General features: G+C 46.3%; 1 protein-coding gene across 1 annotated transcript in view; it reads left to right on the top strand.

The window, feature by feature from the left end:
• Positions 1-15524, top strand: part of LOC135828877 (uncharacterized) — a 197871-nt gene that overhangs the window by 163544 nt on the left and 18803 nt on the right. The window contains exons 17-22 of the mRNA XM_065341309.1: positions 417-710; positions 7456-7857; positions 10095-10278; positions 11265-11456; positions 12367-12576; positions 14135-14194. Coding sequence (XP_065197381.1) covers positions 417-710; positions 7456-7857; positions 10095-10278; positions 11265-11456; positions 12367-12576; positions 14135-14194 — 1342 coding nt within the window. The remainder of the gene's footprint in view (positions 1-416; positions 711-7455; positions 7858-10094; positions 10279-11264; positions 11457-12366; positions 12577-14134; positions 14195-15524) is intronic.

Raw genomic sequence — 15524 nt, 5'->3', positions numbered from 1 at the left:
ACACACACATACACACATACACACACACACACACATACGCACACATGCATGCACACATGCACGCACACATGCACACACACACACACACACACACACACACACACACACACACACACACACACACACACACACACACACACACACACACACACACACACACACACACATATGCACACACATACGCACACATGCACACACACACACACACACACACACACACACACACACCACACAGTTTTCTTCATGCCATACATCCCCCGTTTTGTTCCTTGATCCATTTGTGGTGACTCGCTATGAAGCCCCATTGAGATTCATGCAAGACGAGACGAGATCAGGATAGCAACATCAAGCACGAAGAGGACTGAAATTGGCCACCATCGAAACCAATAGGTTTATTTCTTTTTTTTTGTTTCCAGGTGTCCTTGGAAGGATGGATTGCTTTCGACACTGGTTTCTCGGGAGGCTATAACATCAATAGCCGAATCAGCGATCACTTCTCTATCGTAGCCCCTTTCTGGACACATCAAAATGCCACAGTCAATTGCCACAACGGTACAAAGCTTCAGGTGCATGTTGTGAGCTCAACCAGTGATCCTTACACTTTTCAGATGATCAAAAAAGAAGTCGCGCCTTTTGCCGACAATTTCAACCCCACCGAAGCAGTTGTTGTGACGTGGAGGGAAATCCGGGAGAGCACTACGCACACAGAGGTGAGTAAGAAAACTTGACTGCAATGGCATGCAGCATATGAACGAGTGTTTCATGTGTGGCTGGGAGTGAGAGTGGGTGAACAGTTCGGGAAAGTAGTGCAAACTGTTTGAAAGCTCACACACAATAACATTACTATAACATATGCACAATGGTTCTAGACATTGTCCTCTGTTCTTTTGCAATCATGCACATCTAGGTTGGTCATCTTCACGTTATTGTGACATATTAGATCTTGATTGCCTCCCTGCTTTCTCTCCCCTCTCCTCTCACCCAAGCCATTCAGCATAAGCGAAGCTGAGGACGCAGCATACTGCTGCTACACTTCAACCTGGGAATGCTTATCATAATAAATTATAATAATGACAAAAACACATTAGTATACTTCAGCATGAGCAGACTAAAGATGACTTGTCATTGTTTTTAGCTGTTTACATATCCAAGTTGGGCCATACTAGGAGTTTGTTTCGCAATGGAAAACCCCAAATTAAAAGACCTGTCCTTGGAGACAAGACCAAGCATATTTTTTGGAGAACCAGTGCGCCACTCCATGCTCTATAAATATCATTTCGAAGAATTCAACCTCCTCAGTTAGGAATTCTGCCATAGAATCTCGCGATGAGGTCCACTCACTTACAGATGTACATGTATGATGGCGCCGAGACATGCGAACTTGTGGGCGCCTTTCTTCTCAACCAGCTCTCAAGCCACGTCGATAGATCCGCTATCGGTCTCTATAGAGACGATGGACTGGCCGCTCTCAAGGGCACCAGCCCACAGGCTGCAGACCGCCTCAGGAAAAAAGCTGACTGAAATCTTCAAGCGCTTCGACCTAAGAATTACCATCGAAGCGAACTTGAAGGTGGTGGATTTCTTGGATGCCACGATGAACCTGGACACCGGGAAATTTCAACGATCCGAAAGCCAAATGACAACCCGCTCTACGTCAGCAAGCAGTCCGATCACCCGCCTGGGATCACCAACAACATCCCTGGTGCTGTCTACAAGCGCCTTTCCACTATATCAAGCGACGCCGAGGCATTCAACCATGCAGCCCCGGTGTACCAGACCGTATTAAAGGCCAGTGGATACAATGAAGTGCTGAACTTTCAGTCCGAGGCACATGAGCAGAGGGGCAGGAAGAACCGCAGCCGGAAGGCCATATGGTTTAACCCCCTTACTCCAAGAACGTCAGCACAAACGTCGCTGGTAGGTTCCTGAGCCTTGTCTCCAGACGCTTCCCGAAAACATCCAAGCTCGGGAAGATGTTCAACCGTAACACCCTGAAAGTGAGCTACAGCTGCATGCCCAACATGGGAGCGGTGATCAACAGCCACAACAAGAGCAACCTGCGAGAGCCAGAACCGTTGAAACTAAGGCATGCAACTGCAGAATCAAGGAGTCCTGCCCGCTGCGCAGAGAGTGCCAGACGGAGGCGATAGTGTATGAGGCCACTGCAGAATCTACCAGCAAGATTTACATCGGCCTAACAGAGACACCTTTCAAAGCCCGTCATGCCAACCACCTGACCTCCATGCGTCATGAAAATTACAAAAAAGCACTGAGCTTGCAAAACACGTATGGAAACTGAAGAGCGAGGGAAAGCCGTTGACCATTACATGGAAGGTACGGGAGAAGAGCCGATCATACAGATGTGAGTAAAAAAATGCAATCTATGTACCGCGAACATATTCCACATCCTGACTACACCCAAGAAGCTCCTGCTCAACAAGTGGTCTGAGATGACCTCGAAATGCAGGCATGAGAACAAGTTCTACCTCGCAAATTTCGCACCTATCAAATGAACTGACCAAGTACTGTACTGCGCTTTGCCTGAGCACCCCAATATCAATTACTAATAACACAATCCCTTGGCCTGCTGTTGGCTATGCCACTCTGCTCACGCCTGCCCGTCACCCGAAGACCCCCTAGCGATCTCACTGGCCCATTGCCCGCCATCCTCCTGGCACCTCCACCCATCTGCTGTACACTGCCTCCCCATCGCCTCTTTCCGCGCTTTCATGCTCACACCTGCCTGTTGCCCGCCACCCTCCTGTCGCGCCTTGGTCCGCACCAGCTTTCTCCCCATACCTTGCACCAGATTCAGCGCTAACTTTGTTTATGCTTGTGGCCCCAGTGGCGTAGCTCAGGCAATATTTGTATGGATACTAGATACATGTATATTTGGCCAACCAAGTCTAGATGTATTTGAGGTCCTTGATACAGATAACACATGTTATTCAGACTTGGAAACGGTCAGCCACGCGTAGTTTTCCAGCCAGTAGCAACTGAACCTTATGTAACAGATGTACTGACCGCGTGCTTTCATCGCCAAGAAGCCATACCGTATGCATGGACTGTTAAACCTCCTAGTAGGTGGTCGGAAATGGTGCTGCAGTAGCTCAAACGTCTCCCTTAAACTTAGCGGAAACTGACAACGTCAGCCACGAGCCCTGCGCACCAGCGATCGTCCTTGCACTTCTCCCTGTTTCCAGATCATCAAACGTTCACAAAACGCCGGCATCGCCAACCAGTTGCGGAAGAAGAGTACCGGCTTCAGGTCGCGCTGCAGGTTCCGGAGAATCATCTTCTACAAGACAACTGGGACCATCCTCGGGTGACGACAACTCCCCCAACGTTCCAGACTAATATTGAGAGTCGGAGATTCTCGGAGGGTCCACACTTTCGGGCTGCCCTGAAGCGAATTCGCCGCCAGAGTCGAAAGAATCCGGCACCAAAACAGCGTCAGCGCTCGAAACTTCGAAGAGTTGTCCGAACAACCGCTATCATGACGCTTGGAAGAAGTCGCGGAAAACACATCTCCAATTTTTGTTTGGTGAAAGAGCTTTACACATGTACCTGCCACAATGACAGAACTTTGAAATTGGTGGCGAAGAATAAAAAGAAAATGGAAAAAACTGAAACTTTCGAAACGTGAGTACATTCTGGTAGACCACTACCCCATGTACAACCCGGTTGCTATGGGAGTGAAAAAGACTGTGACTTTCCGACTTCGATTTCGACTCCGGTTTTGCTAGTGCAAAAAGTGGGTGTGAATCCGCGTTGCACCGGTGCTGTGCAGCACTGTTGCAGTGATGTGGTTCACACAGAGAATGCGAACAGCGGTTCAAATACAACTAGAAGCCTATCCTCGAGCCTCACAAAGGACTATGTACATTGACTAGATGCCCTACAAGATGTCCTACATGTAGATCCTGCGAATTCTTCTTCAGTCAACAGTAGACTCCACGCGTGAAGTCAGTGCCTGTAGACTTGTGCATGAACTGGTACTAGTAGATCTACAGTGCATTTTGACATATCCTGGCCAACCACGTATGGATACCTGACTGCAAAGTATCCACTCTGGCTACGCGCCTGGGCCCTATGTTTTTATAAGCATACTGTTGGGTAGATCCGAGTATCAGTTGTCTGATGATTGCCTAACGGCATGAAACTCAGCCTGGGAGTTACAATCATCCTGAACGTTCTCCGCTGAGTCTGCAATGTACATGTATATAGATGCCCATGTCCGCCTCAGAAGCCCTGGTATGTATGTATGTATGTATGTATGTATGTATGTATGTATGTATGTATAACTCATGATCACAAGGTGATCGTAGAGGCATTAATCAGCGAGAGAATTGTGAATGATGTCTCTGAATCCAACTCTATCGTGTGCTGCATGAGAGAGAGCATGCAAGGGAAGACCAGAAGCCCTGGTAAATGGTGCCAAATCAAAGTTTGGATAAACATGCTGCAATTACCAATACATGGCCATCTGGGCAAGAAACAAGTATTATTAGAGAAAAGAAAAAGGACCAAGGAACTACAAGTTACGCTATTATATCCACTAACACCACCAGTTACAAAACAATCAGCTAATGCCATAACATTGCACGACACTGACCGACGGTACTGACATTCCACAACTAACTGGCTAACAGCTCTAGCACATCTTGGATTCGCACTCCAACAGCCTTCCAACTTGGAAGGTTCTAAGTTATAGAAATACCATAAGGAGGGGAGTCCAATTAAGCAAATCCCTATTTCTTCTATAGAGTAGTTTCACATCTATCACATGACCATACAAGACGGCCATGTTGGTTTCAACTCTACTCAAGCCCTGCATCTATGCGCCACATGGTGTCGGCCATGTTGGTTCTTTCCACTGTTCACATGACATGATCACTTTCCGCACAAATTTGGTCACATGACAGAGATGTGAAACTGCTCTATTGCTACAACTGTATGAATATGAATAAATAACCTGCATGCCTTGCACCGTTATTAGAGACCGACATATTTAGCAACAATGCTGATAAAATGTATCACATTTTGTGAGCTCCATTGTGATATCTATTTGTTGGGGAAAAAGTGATTTTGAGACAACCGTGTACCATCCTCAAACAAAGCAACCCATCCAACCTGTAAGCATGAAACATAATAATTATGGCAAATTATAAGAAGTAAAGAAGAGCAGAAGCTCCTGGAGACCTTTAGAGCATCAGTGATAGGCTAATTGCGGTCTGCACTGTGTTGCAAAGCGATTGACCTGAGGAAAGAAAAACAAGATCTGTTTTAAGACTTAGGGAGCTGGGCAGATACTGCAATCACATACATCATGTTAACATACATCCATGGCTACTCTACATGTACTGAGCCAACCCTTTATCCACATATAATCACTATTACCGTATATGCGCGCACTCTAATACTCAATACAGTTGAGGGATTTTGAAGAGGGAAAAATTCTGTCAAAAAATATTGACCGTCACCACCAGTACTGGATCTTGGGACCTTCGCTTAGCACTCTGGGTATGATAGAAACGGTACTCCTAAAATCTAACTCAGATGGAGAGCCAAAGATTTTCTTTACTATAAAAACTAACTACTGATCATATGCTCCTGACGAAAACATTGACTGTCACCACCAGGACTAGATCCAGTAACCCTCGCTAAGCAGTCTGGGTATGGTAGAAAACGCAAGGAAACGAGTTATGAAGCATCTATCCATAACTGCAACAGGGTAATAAGTAGTCAGAAAGTGCGATAACAGGAGACAAAACTGACAGGCTGCTGAGACATTCAACGACCTGAGCACCCAACAAAAATGATGAACCTTCCAAGTTGGAAGGCTGTTGGTTTTCGCACTGGAGATGCGTTAGAGCTAGGTCTCAGGTCATTGATTGTCTCAGTAGCCTGTCAGTTTTGTTCCCTGTTATCGCACTTTCTGACGACTTATTATCTTGTTACAGTCGTGGATAGTTGCTCCATAACTCGTTTGGACTCGGATGGAGAGCCAAGGATTAATTTTTACAAAAGAAAAATACCAAGGAACTACAAGTTACGCTGTAATGCATAACTTGTTTCCTTGTGTTTTCTTCTTCTATTTTACTAAAAACAACTACTGATCCTATACTCCAAGTATGCCTTTTTCAAATACTGTAAAAGCAGAAATTTTCGGTGGTGTAATATTTTCGGTATTCTCCAAAATCGGCGGTTCGGTGGAGGGAAATTTTCGGTAAAACCCGTTTTCCAGGTACGTGTACTAGTACTAAATGTATACAGGATAATTTTCGGAGCGTTTTATTTTCGATAAAAATTGTCGGCACCGAAGTTACCGAAAATATAACACCACAGAACATTTCTGCTTTTACAGTATGGTTCTAAGTTGTACCAATGATATCCCAGAAGAACAGAATCTATAGACATCAGAGTGTCTGTCCGTGTCCATAGACAGGTTGATTGATGGGTTCGTTGATTTGTCAGTTGGGGATCAATTACTCAAAATTTCACTAACTGCCTCTCTCTCTCTTTCTGTCTCTGTCTCTCTGTCTGTCTCTCTCTCTCTCTATCTATCTATCTATCTCTCTCTCTCTCTCTCTCTCTCTCTCTCTCTCTCTCTCTCTCTCTCTCTCTCTCTCTCTCTCTCTCTCTCTCTCTCTCTCTCTTTCTGTGTGTGTGTGTGTGTGTGTGTGTGTGTGTGTGTGTGTGTGTGTGTGTGTGTGTGTGTGTGTGTGTGTGTGTGTGTGTGTGTGTGTGTGTGTGTGTGTGTGTGTGTGTGTGTGTGTGTGTGTGTGTGTGTGTGTGTGTGTGTGTGTGTGTGTGTGTGTGTGTGTGTGTGTGTGTGTGTGTGTGTGTGTGTGTGTGTGTGTGTGTGTGTGTGTGTGTGTGTGTGTGTGTGTGTGTGTGTGTGTGTGTGTGTGTGTGTGTGTGTGTGTGTGTGTGTGTGTGTGTGTGTGTGTGTGTGTGTGTGTGTGTGTGTGTGTGTGTGTGTGTGTGTGTGTGTGTGTGTGTGTGTGTGTGTGTGTGTGTGTGTGTGTGTGTGTGTGTGTGTGTGTGTGTGTGTGTGTGTGTGTGTGTGTGTGTGTGTGTGTGTGTGTGTGTGTGTGTGTGTGTGTGTGTGTGTGTGTGTGTGTGTGTGTGTGTGTGTGTGTGTGTGTGTGTGTGTGTGTGTGTGTGTGTGTGTGTGTGTGTGTGTGTGTGTGTGTGTGTGTGTGTGTGTGTGTGTGTGTGTGTGTGTGTGTGTGTGTGTGTGTGTGTGTGTGTGTGTGTGTGTGTGTGTGTGTGTGTGTGTGTGTGTGTGTGTGTGTGTGTGTGTGTGTGTGTGTGTGTGTGTGTGTGTGTGTGTGTGTGTGTGTGTGTGTGTGTGTGTGTGTGTGTGTGTGTGTGTGTGTGTGTGTGTGACTTCCTCCTTTTCTATCTTCTCCGTCACCCATACCTTCCTGGTCTTGTATTTGTTTTCAGCGTAATACATTCCAAGCCGTAGTTGTCAGTGATGAGTGCCAGTCATTTGCGATTTTCAAATACCCAACTGGTGGAATTGGTTGGCATGGCTTTCCATACCCGGTCGTTGCAGCAGGAGAAACTCTGAAAGCTTCTGGATCCCGATCACTAGTCGTGAAAAATTCAATCCATAACCTGACCAATGGCTGCCATCAGCAACTGCGGGAGTCACAATATTGCCGTACAAATGTGAAAAATGTAACTGGAAACTCAACATATCTAGCGGCGCTCGTTCAATGTCCCGCTACACTTGAAATTGTGCAAGTATTCAATGTCTTTTCATTGTCTGCCAAGGGGACAACTGATGACATGAAATGCTATAAATCAAAACCGGTCACTCTGGATGGACTGCATCTTTTCTCAGTGAGTGGCATCTATTGTTGCTTCTCAAGTGCCATTTGCAATTTCTATGCACCGACTTTCATCCGTTGGCATTTTAAATTTATCTCAAAAAGTGGACTCCCATGGAGAATGTGAATTTTTCGACCAAGTCACCTTTTATCCTGTAACAAGCGAACATTAATTCAATCTTTGCAGTACTTGGGTGAACATTAAACTTGCGCGCTTTTGAATGTGATCGATCCAACACGTCAATGGGTCTTCTTGCTATCATGCAATCCATCAATGTTGACTCATTTGTTGTAGATGGTGAACTGTGAGCAAGACCCATTACCCATGCAAACAATACGGTGTGTGTGTGTGTAGCGAGATGTTGTTTTGTTGCTGATTGTTACTTTCCAGTCTCCTTTTACTTCAATTTATCTTTGCTTTCACTCAGCTCCTCCCTCTACACAAAATGATTCGACGCTAGTGGAAAAAATTGACTAAATGCTCCAATCTAGGTTTCCGCCGTCGTTGGATAGGTTTTTCTTTCATGCTACAATGATATGCAGATAGTGGCTTTTCTTGTTCCATTCTAAAGAAAACGAAGTCCTCAGCATTGCCAGGAACAGATCCAGCTACAGGGGTTTCAGTTAAGCACAAACTGAATAGCTAATACATGTACAAGCACATGCATATGCGTACCAGTAGTACGCCTGCAATATTTTAATAATACTTGGTCCGTTTCATCGCAATTGTCGCTTATCTCCCACGCACCTTTTGACAGGTAAAACCCAGTCCGATCTCGATATCTAACTCACATTCGTTTGGGATGGCAAGATCAAAGGAGACCAGAAAGAAAAAAAACATCGCGATTAGCGCCAGTGGCATCGCGATTGGTACAATTTTGATGGGAAAGTGGGAAACTTTTCGCTGCAGTGAATGCACTGCAGTGAATGCACACATTCACTGCAGCGAAAAGCCAAGCGCAGCTCAAAGACGGGAACTGTAGCAGGAGAAATCGACATCCTGACCTGGAGAACGTGACAGTCACGACCAGGCCAGCCAGCTCAGCTGCCACGTTTGAACTGCAATGACCATGATGATCTGGCGCTGGCATTCTTTGCAAGCCTGCAAACTGATGGCGAGGTGGTGGCAAACCTGGCAGCGGCAGGACAAGAGTCGTGGTCAGCGTATCCAGTAGAGCGTATGACAGCTGTCTGGAGAGGGATGTGTGCCTGATTCAAAAACATTGTTGAACACACAGTACTGTAGTGACAGACGGGTCACGCTGCCCGCGTTCCTCCAAGTGCCAAAGTGACAGCCACGACTGTTCCTTTCCCATCGCTGCCTTTATGCCAAGCGGAGAAAGCAAGAGATACTCTACGCCACCAGCTATACACACCAGCGAATGTCAGCTCAAGTGGCATCAGCTCGAGTTATACAGAGCCAGAGTCGGATAAACTAAAGTGCAGGGGCGTAGCAGCCGCTCCGGCCGGTCCGGCTTTGGCCGGACCACTTTTTCGCCCGACCACGACAACCATAGTAAAACAATGCCAAAAGTGCCCAGAATGCAGGATTTTGCACCCTAATTTAAGAAATATTCCGCGGGGAGATTCCCCCCGACCCCCCTGGCCGGACCACCGCCAACGGTGCTAAGGTGCTACGCGCCTGAAGTGTGAGTGGAAGAACGCGCTCCGTCGCTGTTTTCTTTTGTACATTTGTTGTAAACTTGCTTCCTTTCTTCGACTTGCTACATCAGATTCCTTCGCTGAATTTATTTCTTGTGGCGGACAGGAATCCTGTATCATGCTTCTTCACTATGCGTATTGGAAATTTTACAGAGCGGTGAAAAAACTCATGTTCTTAGTTGCGATAGATAAGCGACAATTGCGATGAAACAGACCAAGTAATAATAATAATATCTTTATTAGGATGACCCAGAGGCTTGTCGCCTATCAAGGGGTTCACCGCTTTTAGGGTTTCTGTGGGGTGTTGTTTAGGCAGTCCTCTCTGCAGCAAGAGCTACTAAGTAGCAGTGAGTTGTACTCATGAAATACTGTTGCTCAAGCCAACCTGATCCACAGATGCTCTGTAATCCTATGATGGGAATCGGGATGGGGTCCTTTTCGGGGCGAGGGTGCGTATCTCGTGAAGAATCGACTAACTGGAGGTCACACGGGGATGCTTGGTTGTTAGGTGCACCTAGTAGGTACGGGTGTGGAAGTTCTGATGGCAATGTCCCTCTGTTTGATGGCCTTCTGTCACTGCAACTACAGCGGTGCTGCTATGCTGACAGTAGTGGACAGCTAATCGAGACTGGTAGCGGAAAACCCTACCAAGGAATCTCACCAACTGACCAAAACCTTCTCACACGCTGTCAGAATGCTGGAATACCGTCCTATTTCTACAGTAGACGTTTGCAGCCACAGGCAATGGTAAAACGTGTTGCTGTCCAGCAAAGTAAGTCGTTCAGCTTGTTTTTCGTCATGACTTTGTCTGTGTGAGTGATGTGCTTGTGTGCTAGCAGGAGTGTGTGCGTGGGTGAGTGTGAGGGGAGGGGGGGGGGACCTACACACAGATATTCCTTTGGAACATTGGCAATATCAGTGTTTTATAGGATTTTCTCACTTTCAGAACAATACATGGTGTTCATGTTAGCATCTGGAGTACATGCAATTGTCCAAGTAGAGGGGGGGGGGGGCGTTGTGGTGTTGGGTAGGCTAGGGCAAGATCATTTACCCTGCACTGGACTTTGTAATGAACATTAATTTTTTGGTTTTGAGGTTCCAGGTTCCAGCGTGACGTGGTGTGACTTGGTCATGCATAGTGTGACGTGGTGTGACTTGGTCGTATGATTAGCATAGTGTGACATGGCGTGACTTCAGTGCCGCTGATGATTACATGGCGATGAGCATGGAACTCAGAGTTACACTGAACTAGCCGGCTTGTTGCACTGTGCTACTGTGTAATACCCTCTGCCTGTGCAGCATCTTTCTTTCTTTCTTCTGTAATGAGCACTCCGGGTGCGCCCTCTGATGGCTTTATCTTTTACATTCTATGAGGTAATGAATCACGCTTTCTACAAACGCGTTTCATCGATTTGACGTGATTTGATCACGTGACGTTACTGGCACTCTACCGGCGGAAAAGTTTTACTGCCGCGGCTGCTGCGGCGGAAACAGCATTCCGGCAGTAAAAAAAGGTGCTGAGACTGGGAGTAGGGGAAAATCCCTTCTCAGTGCCGCAGTGAGAGCCACATAAGTAACGTTAGTTCATCGGTAGTGCAAATGTCCTACACCGTTAATTTTACTGCCATTCACGGTTCGACGGGGTTCTCGGTAGTCAGAACACGCCCAAAGAGGTTTTCACAACCAACGCCGGCTGGATTCACCAATACTTGGGAAATCATTGTGCCTGTCCTTTTGTGCTGTGGCTGTCTGCCTTAGGTAACTGTTTTGGTGACCCTCATTTGATCCGGCTGGATGGCACCGCATATGAATTCCACAATGTTGGTGAGTACGTACTTGGAAATGCCAGCAAGGCCAACTACTACCTGGCTGTTGTCGCTAGAATGGAAATTTTCCCCATTCCCAATGCTCTCAGCTTCACATCCATCACCCGTGTAGGAATTACAATTGGTGAGTGAGAAGGTTACGCCTGTAAACAAAGCATACTTGTGTGTTTCTCCTCCTCATTCTACTCCTCCTCCTTCTCCTCCTCCTCCTACTTTCGTTCTTTCTTGATCTCTCTCTGTCCTTGCATCAGCGGAGCATTTTTTGGTGGTAGGGTGGCAGCTGTCACTCACGCCGTACCCCGCCCCGATGGCAAGATCCCCAAGTTATAACCCTTCAACCACCACCTAAAAATGTGCCCTGGGTTGTACGTCCTTCCTTCTTGTGTGCATTACTTTCCCTCCAATTATCTCATTATAGCGTTCCCTAGAATGCTCCCTTGTGCTTGGAATGACAGGTTTACTCTCCAGTAGGCTGCACTAGAAAAGTCCTTGCTCCCGGCAACTCAACTGACTGATGTTTTGAATACATCAGTCAAAGGCTACTGACTGCCCCTTTTGCCATATTCACCAGAAACAAAAGACCTTTCCGGTGCGGCCCAGTGAGACTGCTGTTAGACATGTCATATAACGAGGAAGTAAATCTAACGTTTTAATGAGTTGCATTTCTTCTTTGTAATACGTTCTGCTGAGGCTGTAGTGCCGCATATGTGTCATGTGAAGATATGCCCGAAGACTGCAAGTTCGTTAACATATCTTCTCGCTGTTGTTGATGATTTTTCTTTTACTTCGCAAGGCGTTAACCTCTGAATTTCGGACAATCATAAAATTGCGACTCGTTATAATAACGCTTGTCTCACAGTGGTCTATCATAATGTTCTTAGGGAGAGCAAATGCACTGCAGCACACACTTGACTTTTTCAGCTAACTGAAATTTGGAGCGTGATGTCTCTGAAATACTGTTTTCACAGAACTCTTTTGTGTGGCTCCATTGTCATCGTGTCATCGTTTTGGTGTTCTGCTTGAACAAACTACAGGTCAAGGATCCAACAACACCACCATTGAGGCATTCGCTAAGACCGGTTCAAAAGGCATCACTGTTCTCGGCGACTTAACCGATGCTCAAATCACTGCAGGTCGTCACAGCAATTTCGAGTTCAGGAACGGTGGCTTGGTTGCGTCAGTCGGTGGCTTTAGTGCTAATATAACTGTTCAGACAAGCAAAATCTTGTTGGTTGCTATGCAACGTGAGTCATCAAAAGAGACAGACAGAGACAGATGCGTTGGCACACAGACACACATGCAGAAATGTGTGTATGTGTGTGTGTGTGTGTGTGTGTGTGTATGTGTGTGTGGGGGGGGGGGGTGGGGGGGGGGGTGGGGGGGTGGGTGTGGGTGGGTGGGTGTGGGTGGGTGGGTGTGTGTATTGATTTAGAGAGGGGATGGTTTATGTGTTCTGCAACTCTCCCTTACCCTGCTTATACCTACCAATCACACAAGAACCTTGCAGGAACATTCAGGGGTGTCGGACACGGTACGGTCACTACGGTATTGACCGTACCACTTTTGCCCCAGGTACCCCGTGAATCAATAAAAAAAAACACTGATCTGGACTCTAAATTTCCCAAATTTTCCACTCCGCCACCCCTCCCCCCCCCCCCCCCCCACGAGTAAACTGTACTTCAGATGACTGACCGCACCACCCTAAAATACCTTCCAGCGTCCCTGAACACGATTATAGTTAGCAATGGGACATGCTTAACGCCTAGAGAGCAGGATAAAGTGCACAGCGTCAGTCAGTGGTTTTGCCAACGGGAGCCAATTATACAGCACCATTCACCGGATTCTCTTGAGACATTGCATTGCTGTACCACAGCTTTGCCTATCCATGCAAATATTCTCAAACTGTTGATAAAATCCCTACATCGCTAGTGTTTATGCTCTTCCATGCTTTTGAAACTTGAGACTTTATTATTTTTATTTTTACGTAGTCAAGTGGTGTGCTTCACTGTCCGAAGAGTGCTCAATAGCCATGTAGAGCAGAGCCTTGTACACAAGAGAGAGATTGGAAGCTTTGTTACAACTCTGAGATTCACGTATTACTACGATCATCAGGCAACGTTTGCCTGATGATCGTAGTAATACGTGAAACTCATAGTTGTAACAAAGCTTCCAATCTCTCTCTTGTGTATTTTTATTTTTTATTTATTCCTGTTTTACTAGGGAATTCCCAACAGGCGGCGACGCCTTTTTACAGGGAACCAACCCTAGGAACATTTTGATAGATGCGTGAAATTTAGCTGGTGACCTAGGCGTACGGCAAGCCGGTAGCAGTGCATTCCACCTATCAGCACCTAAGTAAGAAATTGCACTGAAACCAAATCGGGTGTTAGCACGGGGAAGAACAAGAGCAGCAGAAACTTGTCCACGAATGGTGGCTGCAGTGTGGGGACCATTTGCTCGCAAGGTAAAGCGATCGCGCAAAGGGAGCTAGCCAGTCCATTCAGGCAGCGATAAACAAGTACATAAGTTTTCTAGTTAAGGCGTTGCTCGAGGGCATACCAGTTTGTGTAGCGGTATAGAACATCAGTGGCTTTGAGTTGAATTACCATGAATGATTGGAAAAAAATAGGTTCAAATTGTGTTTTGTTCCATGCTTCACATTTATAACAACAAACACGTGTCATTATAGAAAATGAAAGGGACTTGTCATTTCTTTGCTTTTCATAAGCATTCTCTTTACTGTTGTCTATGTTGTTGTCCTTGCTGTTGTTTTTTGTTCTTCTTCTTTATTCCCGACAACAGTCCCGCAGGCAGCAAACTTTGTCGGACTTTTGAAATCGGAACCAATGCCTTCTAATGAGTGTAAGGTCTATACCCATACACAGCTGGCTGCTCCTCAGCCAATATGGTTGTTGTTGCTGCAGAGGAGGGGGGGGGCGGGGTGGGGGGGGGGGGGTGTTTTTAACTATCTATCTAACTATCTATCCATTTCTATCTATCCATCCAACTATTTATCTCTCTGTCATGGCCGCGCGTTGGCGGGTTTGTGACTTGGCTTAGATCAGTCTACTGGCTACCCAGGTAGACGACCAATATAGTCGCCATCCAAGTTGTTAGCTCACACCGAATGACAGGTTTCTAATTCCACTTGAACAGTGTTTATTGAACCATTGCAATGCTACAGATCGAAAGATCAAGCGTGAAGAGTCAAAGACCCAAAGCAGGATAGAGTCGGAGGAGTAGCGAGCTCCCCGAGAGTTGAGGATGAATGTTAGCAAAACAGCTCCTTATGCTACATTATGTGATCAAAAGTACACAGCGGCAAGAATGCGTAAGGATTATTTCTATATTTCAAACAGTGGTGCAATATATGCAATCAGCCAAACTAGAATATGGTACAAAGATCAATACGGGGAGCCCGCTCACCCAAATGTGAATAGTAGTGATCTCCAAATGCTGGCATGATCTTGATCCACGATCTGGTGGCTGGGATGCATTGCAGCAGGCAGAAAGCGTAGCTGTGTCGTTCTTGTGGCTTCACCCAATATGGGCTCTTCCCCCAAACATAGCAGCAGACGGCAATGCCGTGTTCCCTCCAACGCGTTAACGGGCCTGGGGTCTAGAGTACGCGAAGTACTGTCGACCCTTTGCGTCTTACGACACAAGAGGCGTCACTCTTGCTCAACTAACAAAGGTATCAGCTCCTTTGCAGGACTAAGCGTGGTCACCTCAAGCCCAAAAGTGTAGTGAGTACAATGCTGACGACTTGTACTGAAGGTGTGGCCGACGTACGACCACACTTTGAGGCTCTAGGCCACGAGTTGTAAGCCATGATTGCTCAACTAACGAAAGTGCCAAATCTTTCGCAGGACTAATCATGGTTCTAACAGAACTAGAATATTTCGGAGCCCAGCTTTTCGCTTCTGAACTCAATGCATAGTCGCATTCACGACGAGTCTGATCCGGGTCATGACATCTCTATTGTGTGGATTTGATGTATCTCATAATCTATCCCCTTTCCCTTTGGCTAACTCTATTTCTGTTTTCCTGCATACCTCTCTGTCTCTCTGTCCTGTGTGGGTGTGGGTGTGAGTGAGTGGGTGGGTGTCCATCTGCCGGTTTACCAGTTTTAATTCGAGTCTGTGTATTCGATCAGGTGTGCATGTCTGAGTTGACCTTGCCAGGCTGTGTG

The sequence above is a fragment of the Sycon ciliatum genome, chromosome 12 (assembly GCF_964019385.1).
Source record: "Sycon ciliatum chromosome 12, ocSycCili1.1, whole genome shotgun sequence".
Classification (NCBI taxonomy): Eukaryota; Metazoa; Porifera; class Calcarea; order Leucosolenida; family Sycettidae; genus Sycon; species Sycon ciliatum.
This window is presented reverse-complemented; position numbering and strand designations above follow the sequence as displayed.